The sequence below is a fragment of the Gopherus flavomarginatus genome, chromosome 6 (assembly GCF_025201925.1).
Source record: "Gopherus flavomarginatus isolate rGopFla2 chromosome 6, rGopFla2.mat.asm, whole genome shotgun sequence".
Classification (NCBI taxonomy): domain Eukaryota; kingdom Metazoa; phylum Chordata; order Testudines; family Testudinidae; genus Gopherus; species Gopherus flavomarginatus.
The window spans coordinates 63747171-63764968 of record NC_066622.1 but is presented as its reverse complement, the minus strand read 5'-3'; the positions used below and the strand labels follow the sequence as shown (position 1 = coordinate 63764968).

Here is a 17798-nt window from a genome sequence, read left to right as displayed (position 1 = left end):
TCTTCCAATAATAGCGATACCATTTGAATGCATGGCCATGGATCTGATTGGGCCCCTAGGGAAGACAGCTCGGGGCCACCAACATGTGCTGGTTGTACTAGACTATGCAACCCGATCCCGGAAGCCATCCCCCTATGCAACACAGCTTCCAAGACAATAGCTAAGGTACTAGTACATATCTTTTCCTGGTTTGGGCTACCCAAGGAGATACTGACTGATCAAGGGACACTTTTCATATCCAAGTTGATGAAAGATCTCTGTTCATTGCTCCATGTACAAGCCCTTCGGACCTCTATATACCACCCACAAACAGATGGCCTTGTGGAAAGATTCAGTAGGACCCTCAAGGCCATGATCAGGAAAGTGGTGAGCCGGGATGGGAAATATTGGGATACCCTATTGCCTTACCTCATGTTTGCCATCCGGGAAGTCCCTCAAGCCTCCACAGGTTTCTCTCTGTTCGAACTACTATATGGGTGCCACCCCGGGGCATATTGGATATAGCCAGAGAAGCCTGGGAAGAGGAGCCAAATCCCGGAAGGAACATAATCGAGCACGTACTACGGATGAGGGATTGGACAGCCCGAGTTACACCCATTGTACGGGAACATTTGGAGAAAGCACTGGAGACCCAACGAACCCATTATAACCACCAAGCAAAGCTTTGACGGTTCCAACCAAGGGATCGAGTAACGGTCCAGGTGCCGACAGCAGAAAGCAAGCTGTTGGCCTAGTGGCAGAGACCCTATGAAGTGATTGAAGCCATGGGAGAGGTAAACTATAAGGTGCAGCAGCCAGGCCGCAGGAAACCAAGCAAATTTACCACATCAATCTTCTAAAACCTTGGCATGATTGAGAGGCATGCTTAGTCACCCAGGAGACCCTTCCCCAGGAGGAGAACTTACACGAGCAAGTGAGGATATCACCTGACTTGACGCCAATCCAAAAGATTGGGGCAGTCAACATGATTAATCAGAACCGAGGTGTGTTCTTTACAAATACGGGGTGGACGACTGAGACCTATCACTATATCCACACAATCCCCGGAGCCAAGGTAACACCAAGACCCTACCGAATCCCAGCAGCCAAAAGAGAAGAAATCAAGGCAGAAGTAAAGAAAATGTTAGAATTAGGGGTTATTGAAGAATCTTACAGTCAGTGGTGCAGTCCAATCGTTCTAGTGCCTAAACCTGATGGTACCACAAGATTCTGTAATGACTTTTGCTGACTGAATGAAGTATCCCAATTTGATGCATACCCCATACCAAGAATCGACGAACTGATTGACCGACTGGGTAGTGCCCGATTCTTGACTACACTGGATCTGACAAAAGGTTATTGGCAGATTCCCCTGACTGAAGAAGCTAAAGAAAAGACAGCATTCTCCACCCCGGATGGGCTATTCCAGTACACCGTCCTTCCTTTTGGGCTATATGGGGCCCCAGTCACATTCCAGTGCCTCATGGATAAGCTGTTGCACCCCCATACTAGTTATGCAGCCACATACCTAGATGATGTCATCATCCATACGCCAGACTGGGGAATCCACTTGGAGAAAGTTGAAGCAGTACTATGCACCTTAAGGTGGACTGGCTGCACCATTAATCCTGCTAAATGCGCCATAGGGCTAGCAGAGGGTAGATACCTGGGATATATTATAGGAAGGGGTATAGTGAAACCGCAAACTAATAAGCTAGAGGCGATTTAAAACTGACCCCAGCCAACCCGCAAGAAGCAGGTCCGTGTGTTCCTAAGCGTGGCAGGCTACTACCGACATTTTATTCCCCACTTTGCCAGTAGGGCAAGTCCTCTATCATACCTGGTGAAGGCCCGAGGGCCAGACATGGTGAAGTGGACCAATGCAGCAGAAGGGGCATTCATAGACCTTCGGACGGCCCTCTGTAATGACCCCATACTCATAGCCCTGGACTTTAACAAGGAATTTATTTTACAAAGAGAAGCTTCCGAGGTGGGGTTGGGGGCGGTTCTGTCACAAATGAGTGGTGAAGAAGAACACTTGATCCTCTGCCTAAGCAGAAAGCTGCTCCCAAGAGAACAGAAGTATGCAGTAGTTGAGAAAGAATGCCTTGCTGGCAAATAGGCCATGGAGATGCTGCATTATTACCTCTTAGGCTGGCGATTTACTCTTGTGACGGACCATGCATCCTTCCAGTGGATTCAGAGAACTAAGGAAAAGAATGCAAGGGTCACCAGGTGGTTCTTATCCCTCCAACCATTCCAGTTCCGCATATGGCACAGGGCTGGATGCCACCACCGCAACACTCATGGTCTATCACAAGCACACTGCCTGGTGTCCCAAGTTGCCCAACTCTCTGGTGTTGAGCAGAGGGGTGGGGATATGTGATGGGGCAAGGCCAGATGGCTACAGGAAAGTAGTGAGGAACAGGTATGTTAGCCCCAGGCTAAACAAATCCCTGGTACCATGGTAACCAAATGGCAGTTGCTCCAGGTTAATCACGACACCTGGGGTAATTAAGATCCTTCTAGAAGGCAGTGGAGATCGCTACATTGATTGGGACACCTGAAGCCAATCAATGGCTGGCTGGAACTAGTTAAAAGCCTCCCAGTTAGTCAGTGAGGGGTGTATGTGAGGAGCTGGGAGCAAGAGGCACAAGGAGCTAAGCGTGAGAAGGTGTGCTGCTGGAGGACTGAGGAGTACAAGCATTATCAGACACCAGAAGGAAGGTCCTGTAGTGAGGATAAAGAAAGTGTTTGGAGGAGGCCATGGGGAAGTAGCCCAGGGAGTTGTAGCTGTCATGCAGCTGTTGCAAGAGGCACTATTGACAGCTGCAATCCACAGGGCCCTGGGCTGGAACTCAGAGTAGAGGGTGGGCCCAGGTTCCCCCCAAACCTCCCAACTCCTGATCAGACACAGGAGTTGACCCAGACTGTGAGTTCCACCAGAAGGGAAGATCACTGAGGTGAGCAAATCCGCCAATAAGCACAGGACCCACCAAGATAGAGGAACTTTGTCACATCACCTAGTTCCTTAAGGCCCCTAGGATGAATTTCATCAGGCCCTACTAACTTTAATACGTATAAATATTCTTTAACCTGTTCTTTCCCTATTCTGGTATGAGTTCCTTGCCCCTTGTTAATATTAATTGTGTTAAGCATCTGGTCACAGTCAGGGGCGGCTCCAGGCACCAGCATGCCAAGCGCGTGCCTGGGGCGGCAAGCCACGGGGGGCGCTCTGCTGGTCTCCACAAGGGCAGCAGGCAGGTTGCCTTCGGTGGCATGCCTGTGGAGGGTCCGCTGGTCCCACGGCTTCGGCGGACCTCCCGCAGGCTGCCACCAAATCTGCGGGCCCAGGGACCTCCTACAGCCAAGCCGCCGAAGGCACCCTAGAGCCGTGAAGGCTGAAGCCAAAAAGGCATTAAGTATTTCAGCCTTCTCTGTGTCATCTGTTATTTGCTGTCCTTTCTCATTAGTTAATAGACAATAAAGGGGAAAGAACATGTAGGTCTAACATATTTCTAGAACCATTTCTTACTGTCTTTTATGTTCCTTGCTAGGTGTAACTCATTTTGTGTCTTAGCACAAACTATGTATATTCTCAACTGACTCCAGTTTAATGTAGCTTTTGTCTAGGACTGGTGTGTTCCATTGTATTTGAGAGGAACAGTGTGTCAGTGAAGTATAAAAGAACTTATATATCTTTGGCTCCACAATAATGTCTATGTGTCTAGTGTGCCAGCCTCTTAACATTTTTCTTTTGTTCACAATGGTTCTGTAGCCCACGAGAGTTGAATCTGCAGATGCAATACTCCTAGCATAATGCTGTAGTTATGTTCCTGAAAAATGTGACTTTAAGCTAAACGATGTTAAGCTAATCCAATTTCCCTATAAGAATCAATGTAAATAGGGAGGGCTAGGGAAAAAATTTTCACTAGACAAAAAACTATATATTATATAGATATACACACAGTATACGTTTTAAACAATTTAATACTGTTCACAGCTATGATGATTGTGAAGCTTGGTTGAGGTGGTGAAGTTAGAGAGTGGAAGAGGGAGGGATATATCCCAGGGAATGCCTTGCTGCTAAATGATGAACTAGCACTCAGCTGAGCCCTCAAGGGTTAACACGTTGTTAATGTAGCCTCTCACACAAGGCAGCATAAACACGAGGAAGAGGAGACAGCATAGCAGAGACAGATGCGCACCTTATGTATGGGCGAGAGAGAGAGAGAGAGAGAGAGAGATGCACACTGTCCCTTTAAGTAAGCTGACCCACTCTTAAGTGCATTGTCTTTTGAAGTGGATCAGGAAGTTGAGACAGCAGCTGCTGCCCCAGGCTCTCTCTGTCTCTCTCCGTCCATGTCCCCTCCCTGTTCTATATGGGAAGGGGTAAGTGGGATGCAGGAGCAGGGATGAAGGGGACACCTTGACATTAGCCCCTCCCTTCCCCCCTGCACAGCAAGCAGGAGTCTCTGGGAGCAGCTCCAAGGCAGAGGGCAGGAGCCGGACATGGCAATGGGTGGAGGGACAGCTGACCTGCCCAGCAATTGCTAGCCTGCGGGGTGGCTGCAGCACAGGGAACTTAAGGGAGCGGAGAATTGATAGGGGGAGCTGATGTGGGGCTGCCGGTTCACCCTGGTTACAAGTCCCCACCAGCTAGCTGCAACAGGCTGCTCTTCCTGCAAGCAGTGGACAAAGCAGGGAGCATTGCACAAATTTAAACAAGCATGTTCCCTAATTGATCAGCAATGTAACAACGAAACAACATTAACCGGGATGACTTTAAGTGAGGAGTTACTGTATTGCTGGAGAAAGTCAGTCGCAAATAATGAAACCTCCCTTCTCACAAGAAAAGAAAAAGCAGCACTCAGAAGAAAACTTGAATGGTACAAAACACTGGCATAAAGAAGGGAGAGTTTGAAAATTACTATTATTTTAATTGAACCTTTATATTACATGGAATCTGCCATTTTTTTTCCCCCAGAAAGGCTCCATGTTTAAGAACTGTTGTTTCTTAGGTCTTTGCCTATGTAAACCTTTGAGCCAGTTTCCCTAGTTCAGTTGGTGCAGAGCAGAGATGGCTGTGCTGTAATCCTCTTCCAAATCCAGAACTGTCTGGATAATCTCTTCATCCTCAATGTTTGGTCTTCGGTGCCTTGTCTCAGAGCTGCTGCTCGCATCCATAAAGATGGCTAAAACATCATCTCTAAGTGGGGGCTCACCTGAGTGCCTGTGAACTCTGCTTAACTCATTCACTAGGGCCAGCTGGCCTGCTAACTCCTCTATACCCCAACTGTTTGGGTTCCCTACAAAATAAAGGAAAATGCCATGAAAACCAGTCCGTCAGTGTAATCAGTAATTGGAGAAGAGTAAGAGAGGCTGTAAATATCTATAGATACATTATAACCACTCAGGGATCTTTACATGGGCACCAACACGTCTCACCATATACTGGCCGAGGTGTGGCTCAGGAGTGCTGGAGACCTTTTGTACTCGAGTATGCTGTGAGCACTGGGCCCCCCACACTGTTTTGCTGTGGGAGTTGCACAGAAGCATGATGCTTTGTACATTTTAATCCCACCCCTCTTATTTGTCTCCTCTCTAAGGTGAGCAATCCCAGTCATTTTAATCTTTCTGCATATAGAGGGTTCTCCAAGCTCTGGATCATTCTTATCATCCTTCTCTGAACCCCCCATCTAGTTCTGCAGTTGTCTCTTTGATAACGGGTGACCACTCCTGCACACAGTATCTGGATGAAGCTTTATTGTTGATGGAGATAAAGGCATTATATTTTCTGCATCACTCTTCATCTCATTCCTTATGAATCCCAACACTTTCATTGAGCAGCGGTCTCCACTGAGCTGTCCAGTGAAGCTTAGATGCCTTTCCTGAAACAGCTTATTTGGAATCCTGCAAACGTATATGGGTAATTCATTTTTTCCCTCCAGTGTGCATTACCTGGCATTTATCAATACTGAATTTCATGTGCCAGCTTGTTGCTCATAGCATAGTTGTAGATATTGGCAAAAATGTGGCTTTTGCAGGCCAGAGTACCAAGGTTTGAGACACACGTAGGGATGTCATTGGTACAGAGCTGTGAGAGTGTGAAAATGTCACTTTTCATCCACTCCTTCCCAGTCATAGAATTTCCCCTACAACAAAATCTGGGTTGCCCCTTAAAACTGCCACTGCATATAATATGGTGAGAAAGTGTAGGAGCCCAGTTAGGTCTGTCTCTCTTGTTTGGTGATATAGATGGCAGAGGCAAGGATTGGGAGTGACATGTTTTATAAACCCAGAATATATTGCAGTGAAAGAGATCTGTTAAGTTCCCATTCTATACGTACCCAGGCTGAGGTCTTTGTATTCTGCCCCAATACCAAGTGAAAGACCTGCCTTAGTAGAGAGCATTCTGGGAAGTCTGAATCTGGCCTTAGAAGCAAGTCAATATAGCTTCAAGTGGCACGTTTCTCAGAGGAAGCAGTGGCTGTTCTACTGATTTAGTGTAGGAAGCTTGGGGATGGTTGGCGTATAGTAACTGAGGCAGGATGTTTGTCTTGATAATATTCACCCAGTGCCATTATTTCAGGCCATTTGATGTTGCATTTGGGAGGATTGAGGGATTGCACATAGCAGCGCATCAACTGCAGAGGGAGAGGGGAATATAGTCATCAATCTCCTCCCCCCTTATGCTGTGCCCATGGCCAATGAACATGCCCGCACCACAGGCACTGCAGATCTGGGATGATGATCTGCTAGCAAGGCTAGCAGGAGAGAGAGGTTGGGATGTGGTGGATCTCAGCAGTGTACAAGCAGTGCTGCTGGAAGCATCAAAGATAGGGAAAGAGGCTGTTGGGACCAGGAGGTCATGGCAGAATCACTGTGGGGTCTCCATCCTGGCAGTGGGGGCATTGGGTATCTCAGGATGCCTCCTCTGGCTGAGGGGCGCACTGATTTGCTACTGGGGCAGCGCAACAGCACTGAAGGTGCTGAACTGATAGTACTTAAGATTTAAATCCTATGTAGAACAGGTATATCACGCACAGCCAGCTTCCTATCTCCTTCATATGGAGGCATCACCTCTGGGGTGAGAGGGTAGTTTAGCCTCAACATTGAATCAGTGCTTGGCTTTTTTGCTGAGCATATTCATCATGCTGCCACTTGGGGTGCAGTGGCCATACACCCAGAGTGAACTGGACTGAGACACAAAACACGTTTCATCTAGTTCACCAAGCACCTACTGGTTGTTAGTCTGTCAAGCAATGAAAAAAATTAATTGCACTTAATTTCACTGTTAAAGAATAATAGAATGCCATTTATTTAAATATTTTGGATGTTTTCTACATTTTCAAAATATATTGATTTCCATTACAACACAGAATACGAAGTGTACAGTGCTCGCTTTTTTATTACTTTGATTACAAATATTTGCGCTGTAAAAAAAATAGTATTTTTCAATTCACCTTATACAAGTACTGTAGTGCAATCTCTTTATCATGAACATTGAACTTACAAATATAGAATTATATACAAAAAAAACTGCATTCAAAAATGAAATGTAAAATTTTAGAGCCTACAAGTCCACTTAGTCCTACTTCTTGTTCAGCCAGTCACTCAGACAAACAAGTTTGTTTTCATTTGTAGGAATTAATGGTTCCCGTTTCTTGTTTACAATGTCATCTGAAAGTGAGAACAGGCATGGCCAGGGCCGGCTCTGGCTTTTTTGCCGCCCCAACCCAAAAAAAAAGAAAAAGAAAGAAAACCTGCGCTGGGGCTGGAGCAGCAAAGGGGGTGGGAACAAACCTGCTGCTCAGCCAGAGCGGCAAAGGGGCGGGTGGAACAAACCTGCCAGCCAGCCCGAACAGCAAAAGGGTGAGGTGGGAAACCAACCTGCTGGCCATCCAGAGCAGCAAAGGTGGGGGGGAAACAAACCTGCTGCTCGGACGGAGTGGCGAAGGGGCAGGGGGGAATAAACCTGCCAGCCAGCCTGAAAAACAAAGGCGGTGGAGGGGCGGGAAACCAACCTGCCGGCTGGCCGGAGCAACGAAGGAGGGGGGCGTGAAACAAACCTGCCGGCTGGAACAGCAAAGGAGGGGGGGCGTGAAACAAACTGCCTGGCCGGAGCAGCGAAGGGGGTGTATGTGTGAAACAAACTGCCCGGCCGGCCGGAGTGGCAAAGGGAAGAAAAAACAAAAAGAACAAAAAATACATGCGGGGTGGCGGGAGCCCAGTTGCAGGGGGACTCCCAGTCTGCAGACCCCGGGCAGCGGAGTGCACACTCCAGCTAGCGAGGGAAGGGGGGGAGAAGAGAGAGAAGGAGGATGGCCAGGGCTTCCTTAAGCAAGGCGCTCGCCATGCGGCCCCTTCCACCGTGCTGCCTGCTGGGAGGGCTCCTCACCATTCTGGTGGGCAGGCAGGGAAGGACATGGGCTGCTGTGCCGGGCTTGCTGCAGACCTGGCACCGCTCCCAGCAGCTTCCCTCCTCTGCACCACCGCCCCCTACAGGGTGGCAGGAGCAGCAAACCAAAAAAAAAACCTGCAGGGGCGGCAGAAGTGGTGAAGCCGCCCCTTGGAATCTGCCGCCCCAAGCACAAGCTTGCTTGGCTGGTGCCTGGAGCCGGCCCTGCTCATGGCACTGTTGTAGCTGGAGTCACAAAATATTTGTGCCAGATGTGCTCAAGATTATATGTCCTTTCATGCTTCAACCACTCTTCCAGAGAATGTGTTCATGCTGATGACGGGTTCTGCTAGATAACGATCCAAACCAGTGCACGGACTGACGCATATTCAGTTCCATCATCTGAGTCAAATGCCACCAGCAGAAGGTTGATTTTCTTTTTTGGTGGTTCCAGTTTCCGTGTCAGAGTGTTGCTCTTTTAAGACTTCTGAAAGCATTCCCCAACCTCGTCCCTCTCAGATTTTGGAAGGCACTTCAGATTCTTAAACCTTGGGTCAAGTGTTGTATCTATCCTTAGAAATCTCACATTGGTACCTTCTTTGCATTTTGTCAAATCTGCAGTGAAAGTGTTCTTAAAATGAACGTGCGTTGGGTCATCAAGACAGCTATAACATGAAATATATGGCAGAATGCAGGTAAAACAGAGCAGGAAACATACAATTCTCCACCAAGGAGTTCCGTCACAAATTTAATTATAGCATTATTTTTTAAATGATATCATCAGCATGAAAGCATGTCCTCTGGAATGGTGGCCAAAGCATGAAGGGGCACACAAATGTTTAGCATATCTGGCACGTAAATATCTTGCAATGTTGGCTACAAAAGTGCCATGCAAATACCTGTTCTTACTTTCAGGTGACATTGTAAATAAGAAGAGGGCAGCATTATCTCCTGTAAATGTAAACACTTGTTTGTCTTGGCGATTGGCTGAACAAGAAGTAGGACTGAATGGACTTGTAGGCTCTGAAGTTTTACATTACTTTGTTTTTTTAGTGCAGTTATGTAACACAAACCTACATTTGTAAATTGCATTTGCAGGATAAAGAGATTGCACTACAGTACTTGTATGATGTGAATTGAAAAATACTGTCTCTTTTGTTTATAATTTTTACAGTGAAAATATTTGTAATAAAAATAATCATAAAAAGTAAGCACTGTATATTTTGTATTCTGTATTGTAAATGAAATCAATATATTTCAAAATGTGGAAAAACATCCAAAATATTTAATACATTTCAATTCATATTCTATTGTTTAACAGTGCAATTAATCATGATTAAATTTTTGAGTTAATCATGTGCATTAACTGCGATTAATCAACACCCTAGTTTTTAGTAACTTTAGTTATACCTGATCTGGCTGGATTTGAACAGGTGGCTTAGAGGCAAACAGTTCTATTGCCAGTTATCTGTTCCCTTACAATTTACAGATCCTCACAATCCCTTCTACAAAAGGGTGAGGAGATGTTTTTAAAAGCTTTCACAGAGCTGGAAAAGCCAGCCTACCCTGAGTGTGAAGAAGAAAAGTGGAGCTCTGGACTCACCGGGTGTGTCAGGAAGATCCTGCGGAATGTCCTGGGAGACAGCATTGACAGCTATGTTTGTTTCTGACTTCATGCATCTTTCAGCATCTTTGCTAGACAAAACAATGGAACGGTTTTGGTTCTCTGGACAAGCTGCACTGCAGAAGTTTGTCAAATGGTTGACAGCAAAAATGGAGCTTTATAAACACAAGGACTAAATGTAGGGCACACATTCAAATGAAGATATGATGACAATGGTTATATAGTTGTATAGAAGATGTCTCAACATCTTCTAATGTGCATGTGAAGGGCTCTACCAATTTCATGGCTGTGAAAAACGTGTCATGGACCATGAAATAAGCCCTTCCCTGTGAAATCTGATCTCCCCCCTGATGCTGGGATCACCCCAGGTGGGGGATCCTAGCTGCTAGTTGTGGCCAGGTAGAGGAGGCACAGGACTTGTCCTTCCACTGCATGTCCTCTCTTGGTGGGGAGATCAGACCCACCTCCAAAGTCAGCGCAGAAGTGAGGGTGTATCACCCTCACTTCTGTGCTGCAGCAGCCCAGGAACTGGGTTCAGGGCTTCTGCCTGCAGCTTCTGCCACAACTCAGGGTGCCTAGCCTAGGGGCTTCCGTGTGTTGGCTCCTGTCACAGCTTGGGGCACTTGGGCTTGGACTTTCTGCCCCCGCAGCACCAACCAGGGCTCAGGGTGCCCAGGTTCAGGAGACCCAGGCTTGGGGCTTTTGCCCCCATGGCTCTTGCCAGGGCTTGAGGTGCCCAGCCTCAGGGCTTCTTCCCCCCAGGGCTCCTGCTGGGGCTCAGGTCTTCTTCCCCTATGGCTCCAGCCGGGGCTCGGGACACCCAGGCTCGGGGCTTCTGCCTCCACAGCTCCAACTGGTGCATCCACCTCACAGCTCCTGCTGGGGCTCAGGACTTCTGCCCCCCAATGTCTTCTGCCAGGGCTTGGGGTTTCTGCCTCCAAAGTTTGTGCCGGGGCTTGGGGTGCCCATTTCTCCAGGGGTCTTGTAGCAGGGCAGTCACTTCGCTGCTACCTGGAAGGGCTTAAAGCAGCCTGGGAGAGGGCTATGGCAGAGAAAAGCTGGGCTGATGGGGAAAACAGCCACAGCTGTAGCCAGTGTCATCAGGGCCCAGCTAGCCCTTATAAGAGGGCAGTGGGCAAGAAGCACAGACTCTTTCTCTAATCTGTTGAGAGGGAAGGCTGTGGCTGCTGGGAGCATACCAAGGTACCTGAGCTGGAGCAGGGCTGGGGGAGGCCCGGGGAGCTTCGGCCTGAAAACTCCCAGGCTGCAGCCTAGTGGAAGGCTGAATAGGTACTGCGGTTGCAGGGGGGCAGCCTAAAGGGATAGGTAGAAACAGCAGGTTCAAACCCTGCCCCTGCCTGTGATGAGTGGCATTTATACTGCAGTCTGCCCTAGTGAATGGGGGCTAGATGGAGACTGGGCAGTAGCCAAAGACTGAGGCAAGGTGGGGATAGTGGGTGGGGGTTCCCTGGGGAGGGGAAACCCAGAGACTGAGGGGTGTACTGCTGGGGAGCAGTACCCCAGTGTGCAAGGGGCACTGGATCTGGGAGGGATACCAGCATGCAGAGGGCACTCTGATGACTAGAGAGCTAATTCCCAGAAGGTACCAGCAGGAGGTGCCACAGGGGTGAGTCCCGCACCATTACAGGCCCCAAATTGGGCAGGGCCTGTGCATTAATCCACCACTGGCTAGGACTAGCAGGTAGGAGCCCCCAGCTGTAGCACTTCAAGGAGCATATAGGAGGTCAGACCCACCTCCGCCTCTGGGAACATCCTCCAGCTGCATGAAGTTCTGGGGCTGCTGCCCAGCCATAGAGCTTCCTGCACCCAGGAGAGGTAGCTGGAAGTGGGTCTGATCTCTCCCCTAAAGGGGCCATGCAAGGAAAGAGTAAGTCCTGTCCCTCTCCAGCCAGCTGGGATTAGCAGGTAGGAGCCCCCTGGCTGGGGCACTCCCAGCAACACAGCGGAGATCACCTCCACGAGCCTCCTCCAGCTGCAGGACTCTCCCGCAGCCCAGCTCTGAAGGCAGCGCAGAAGTGAAGGGGCGCAATTCTCCTGCAACAGCTTGGGGGGGGGGACAACCTTTTTCGGGGAAGGGGATCACCCCCTATTAAATACGGTGAAATTTCAGATGTAAAAGTCAATTTTATGTTTTCAGACAAACTTTCAAATCCAATGGCTGTGACATTGACAGAATGGACCATTAATTTGGTAGGGTCCTCTGCATGTGAACGTTTTTTCATGTGGTGACTCACCTGAGATTTGTCTCAGACATGAATATTACTATATTGCACTTCAGGCTGTTTGGAACAGAGACTGTCTTACTGTACAGCTTCTAGCACAGAGGAGCCCTGAGACTGAAGTCTCTACATGCTATTGTAGTGCAAATAATAAATACTAAACTAGTCACAGATTTTAAGGCCAGAAGACACCGTTATGATAGCGTAGCCTAAACTCCTGCATAACACAGGCTGGTGATACGCTACATAGCCCTGTGTAGCAAGGCATTAGGAGGGAGGCAAGCAGCATTCTCCACCTACAGACTGAAGGGTAGATGGGGGCAAAACAGGGTGCCCAAAATTGCAGAGAATACTTGACAGAGTTGGAAATAGCACCCTGAGGTTCTGATTCTCAGCCCCCCACTCTAAGCATGAGAACTCATCCCCTCTCAGGAATAATATCTACTGTCTGAGCTTCTGGAGGAAACATTCTTGCACATATCTCCTCAGATGTTCCCTCTTCTTGGAAGTCTTGAAACTCGACACCCTGACCATCTAAGCATATGTCCGAACAATATTAATGACAAAGAACTATGAATACAAACTGTACCTCGCATGTCCTTTCCTCCATCTCTCACTGTCCCCCAGAGTTCTTGGAAGTTGTTTGTCAGACACAAAAATGGAAGAACGTAGCCAAGTATTTTCCTTACTTGTCAAAGGTTCTCTCTTTGGGCATAAGGGATTTTGGGCAATGCTTACTGGAATAAGGTTTGGTATGAAGACAGGAGTCTTTTTTTCTAGCACACAGGAGACTGCTGCAGACTGGTCGAGATAGGAAGATAAGGTAGAAATAGGATCTCTTCTGTAACTAACTCTGTTCATTTGGGGCAAGGAGGAAGGTGTCTCTGTCTGCAAGTCTGAATTCTGTTTGTTGATGCAATCTTCTGAGAGACAGAAAGGAGCTGTGAAATCTTCAAATGCCCTGTCTATAGCTGCAGTCAGTTCCTTCCTGCATCTCCTTAGTTTTTCTGACATCTCACCTAGAAGGGATGAGGTTTCTAATTACACACCTTATTGTAACCATATGATGAAAGTAAAAGACAATTGCAGTAAGAATAATAAATAAATTATATTGGTACCCAGAAAGATAATGGAGCAAATAATTAGGCAATCAATTTGCAAGCACTTAAAAGATAAAGTGATAGTAACAGTCAGTATGGATTTGTCAAGAACAAATCATGTTAAACCAACCTAATAGCTTTCTTTGACAGGGTAACAAGCCTTGTGGATGGGGGAAGCAGTAAATATGGTATATTTGACTTTATTAAGGTATTTTATATTGTCTCCCATGACTGTCTCAAACAAGCTAAGGACATACAACCTAGATGGAACTAGTATAAGGTGGGTGCATAACTGGTTGGAAAACCTTTCCCAGACCATAGTTATTTGTAGTTCACGGTTAAGCTGGAGGGGCATATCAAGTGAAGTCCCACAAAGATAAGTTCTGGGTTTAGTTCTGTTCAATATCTTTGTCAGTGATTTAGATAATAGCATAGAGAGTACACTTATAAAGTTTGCAGATGATACCAAGCAGGGAGGGTTGCAAGTGCTTTGGAGGATAGGATTAAAATTCAAAATGATCCAAACTGGAGAAATGGTCTGAAGAAAATGGAATGAAATTCAATAAGGACAAATGCAAAGTACTCCACTTAGGCAGAAACAAACAGTTGCACACATACAAAATAGGAAATGACTGCCTAGGAAGGAATACTGTGGAAAGGGATCTGGGGGTCATAGTAAATCACAAGCTAAATATGAGTCAACAGTTATTCCTGGGGAAATTCTGCACATGTCCATGATTAATGAGCCATGCATATTATTTTTTTTTGGCACAGAAAAAAAATTCTGCCAAAAATGTTGCTGCAGTTCTGCCTTTTGCCCACAAGAGAGTGCTGTGGTGATAGACCAGTGCAGCAGTTTCTGACTAGCTAGGGAAGAGAAGGAGCCTGCACTGCCTTCTTCACAGCACCTGTCAGGCCAGGTCTGGAGACAGGGGCTATGGGGAGACAGATAGCATGCGGCTTCTAGGTGGTCAGATAGGGGCTCACAAGGGCTAGTGGGGGAGGACAGACTGGGGCACAGGGGCTCAATGGGAGTGGAGGCACAGGGCCACAGGGGTAGGAAGATGTGAGCTACATAGGGACAGAGGGTGACTGAGGGACAGAGACACATGGGGACAGAGGGATGGGGTGGAGGAACACAGGGGGACAGGATCAGATGTGCTGACTGAATGGGAGAGGCTAGGAATCAGCCAAGGTCTTCATGGGGGAAGCTCTCTAACAATCCCTCCCCACCCCCAAAAAACCCTGTTCCATACTTTTCCCACCCATACCCAACAACCCTCCAAGTTCACACCCTAGGCTCCTTCCCAGCAATGACTTCCCTCTCCCTTAGCTCCTTCCTTACCCCTAACTCCCCTAAGCCTTTGCACTGCTTCTGAGGGGTGCAGGAAATATGCTTCTGTATTGTAGTTTAAACGAATTATTACTCCAAGTTCAGTGTCAATATGCCTAGTAAGGGATCTATTTGTCAAAAAAAAATCCTGAATATTTTTTGTTCTCTGTACTGTTACAGATGTAACCGTTCTGCCCCTCTAAGTTGGCAGCAACAAGGGCCGGGTTCAGTATCCAGAGGTTCCGTTTCAATAACCCAATGCCAAACCAGCTCGAGCCCCCACCCAGTGACCTGGGAAAATCTTACATACACCCCTAGGCGCCTCAAAGAGGCAATGCTTCCCCTCTCGCAAGCACAGAGTCTCGGTGTAGCAGAAAAGATTTAATACATGAGATAAACAACAAACACTAAATTGGGAAAAACACCTCTACTAGAGTTCATAGACCAAACCGTGAGCAAAGACCCACCCCAGGAAATTGGGCTGTGTCCTCTTTCCTGGGCTCTTGAGACCAGCAACCCCCAAATCACCCACAGTCCCAAAAGTCTCTGTCCTGGGTCAGTGCAGCCCAAAGTTCGAGAGTCTATCTGCAGGTCTCCCCCCCCAGCCTGGTAGAAAGGGGCACCTTACGTGGTCCGGGGCCAACTGCCCTCCCTCTCCGTGGATTCTGCTCCCGCCTTCTCCACGAACTGCTCCGCTTTACCAGCCACTCCACTCTGCTCCTCCAGCCGTTCTCAGAAACTGCTCCGCTCCGCCAGCTGCTCTGCTCCACTAGCTGTCCTATGAGCTGCTCCAGTTGTCCCTGCAAACTGCTCCGCTCTGCCAGTCGCTCCGCTGCCACCAGCTGTCCCGTGATCCGCTCCAGCCATCCCCACAAACTGCTCCACTCCGCCAGCAGCTCTGTTCCACAGTATAGCTTTGGGCTCCCCACTAGTTAGCACAGTACTCAGTGCTCTCAGCTCAGTGATTTTCAGCTCTTAGTGATTTTCAGCTCATAGTAGGGGAGCCCCAGTGCTAGTGCTAGTGCACCATTAGCCCAAAGTGATTTCAGCTCAGTCACCTGTAATTAAATTCTTAAGAGAATAAAAAAAACAACTCTGACATTCCACAGTGGAGAGAGGAGGAGGTGCAACTGGTGCTTCTGGCTCCACAAGGAGACTGCACCACCAGGCACAAATACCTGTCCCCAGCCTCTCTCAGTTCTCTGGGTTTTGGAACCCATGTCCCATGTCTAGCCAGTACCACCCAACTGAGGGTGAGCAATTTGTCACCAAGCAGTCCCACAGCTTGGCAGTCTGGGATAGGGTGGGCGTGCCTATGCAAATACACTCTCTCACATTCTTTCCACCAGATGTCAGGGTAGAGCTTATTCTGACTCTGCTTACATCGACATACTTGCTGACAGCTATTTTGAAATAAATGACCAAAAATAATTGAAACTGGTGTGATTATATTGTTATTTTGACAATAAAATATGCAGAATTTGAAAATATTTTGCTGAGAATTTCTTTTTTTTTGTTGCAGAATTTAATTTTTTGGTGCAGAATTTCCCCAGGAGTAAACAGTGTAACACTGTTGCAAAAAAAGCAAACATAATTCTGGGATAAAGAGCCCTGTGGCACCTTATAGACTAACAGACATAGTGGAGCATAAGCTTTAATGGGTGAATACTCATTTTGTCAGACGCATGTGTGGGTATTCACCGATGAAGCTTATGCTTCAATACTTCTGTTAGTCTATAAGGTGCCACAGGACACTGTCACTTTTTACAGATCCAGCCTAACATAGCTACCCCTCTGATACCTAATTCTGGGATGTATTAGTGGGAATGTTGCAAGCAAGACACAAGAAGTAATTCTTCCACTCTACTCTGTGCTGATTAGGCCTCAACTGGAGTATTATGTCCAATTCTGAGTGTCACATTTCAGGAAAGGTGTGGATAAATTGGAGAAAATTGAGAGAGCGCAACAAAAATGATTAAAGGGCTAGAAAACATGATCTATGAGGGAAGACTGGAAAACTTGGGTGTGACGGGTTGAACCCCCTCCCATCCAGTGCCACCTGATGTGCTGGGGTCCCACTGGTTCCACCTGTTCCACCAGCCTGGGTTTCCTCACCCTGACCTAGCTGTGCCAGGCTCTCAAGCCTTCCCTAGCGCACACACACAGGTAAGGACACCCAGCTGCGGACAGACTGAAATCAGCTCTGTGGGGAAGATTCAGCTCAGAAATTTACTCAGCACTCATGTGTACACCTCCTTTGGAGTGTAAACCCAATATCATATTGTCTTGCGCTCTATAAGGAGATCTGCACAGCACAAACTCATAAAAATTGCCCCCTTCCACAATGTGGAGAGAGAGATGCACAGCTTTTTGCGCACACACACACCCCATAAGAATTGTACAAACTGGGATTTCTTATAAATGAAAAATAAGTTTATTAACTACAAAAGGTAAATTTTAAGTGATTAAAGGGATAGCAAACAGAACAAAGCAGATTATTGAGCAAATAAAACAAAACATGCAAACTAAACTTAATACACTCAAGAAACCGGTTATAAAACGTAATTTTTCACCCTAAATGTTGTTTTAGGCAAGTTTCAGAGTTTCTGTAACTTAGAGTTCCAGTTATTTCTCTTTACAGACTGGACCCGTGTCTCAGCCTGGACTTAGCCCCCACCTTTCCCTTCAGGTCTTTTTAGCACTCTTCCTTCTTGGATAGAGAGGCAATGGAGAAGAGTCTTGATTGCCATATTCATCAGCCTTAAGTAGAATTTATGTAAGGTGGGAATCTTTTCTTTCCCAGTCTAACCCCCCACCCCCTCTTAATGGAAAAAACACCAAAAGCCCAAGATGAGAGGGGAGGTGTCTAGTACCAGGTGACCTGATCACCTGACCCTGTAGTGTCAAAACAGCAACCCTGGGGAACTTCTCAGGAAGGCAGGAGAGTAGTATCTTTCAAGTCTTATTGTTCTTCCTAATAGTCCATTGAGGCTGATTGGGGGAACACCCACCAGACAGTAGGCAAATACACACACAGTTGTAATAGTTACATAGTCAATATTCCTAACCTCAGATACAGAAGTGATACATACAAATTGGATAAACACATTCAGTAGATCAT

The 17798-nt window shown here is 47.2% G+C and overlaps 1 protein-coding gene across 1 annotated transcript; it reads right to left on the bottom strand.

Annotated features, from left to right (window-relative positions):
- Positions 1-4993: 4993 nt before the first annotated feature.
- C6H3orf62 (chromosome 6 C3orf62 homolog) lies at positions 4994-12882 on the bottom strand. Its single transcript, XM_050960384.1, has 3 exons — positions 12834-12882; positions 9984-10070; positions 4994-5288 (listed from the first exon to the last, which is right to left on the bottom strand). Exons 1-3 carry the CDS (start codon positions 12838-12840, stop codon positions 5035-5037), a joined length of 348 nt encoding a protein of 115 aa, XP_050816341.1. The 5' UTR covers positions 12841-12882; the 3' UTR covers positions 4994-5034.
- Positions 12883-17798: the final 4916 nt, after the last annotated feature.

Excerpts from the sequence above, each read along its gene's own strand:
- C6H3orf62 (XM_050960384.1), bottom strand. Across the intron at positions 5,289-9,983 it reads GGATCTTCCTGACACACCCG|GGAACCCAAACAGTTGGGGT; the intron begins GTGAGTCCAGAG and ends TTTATTTTGTAG.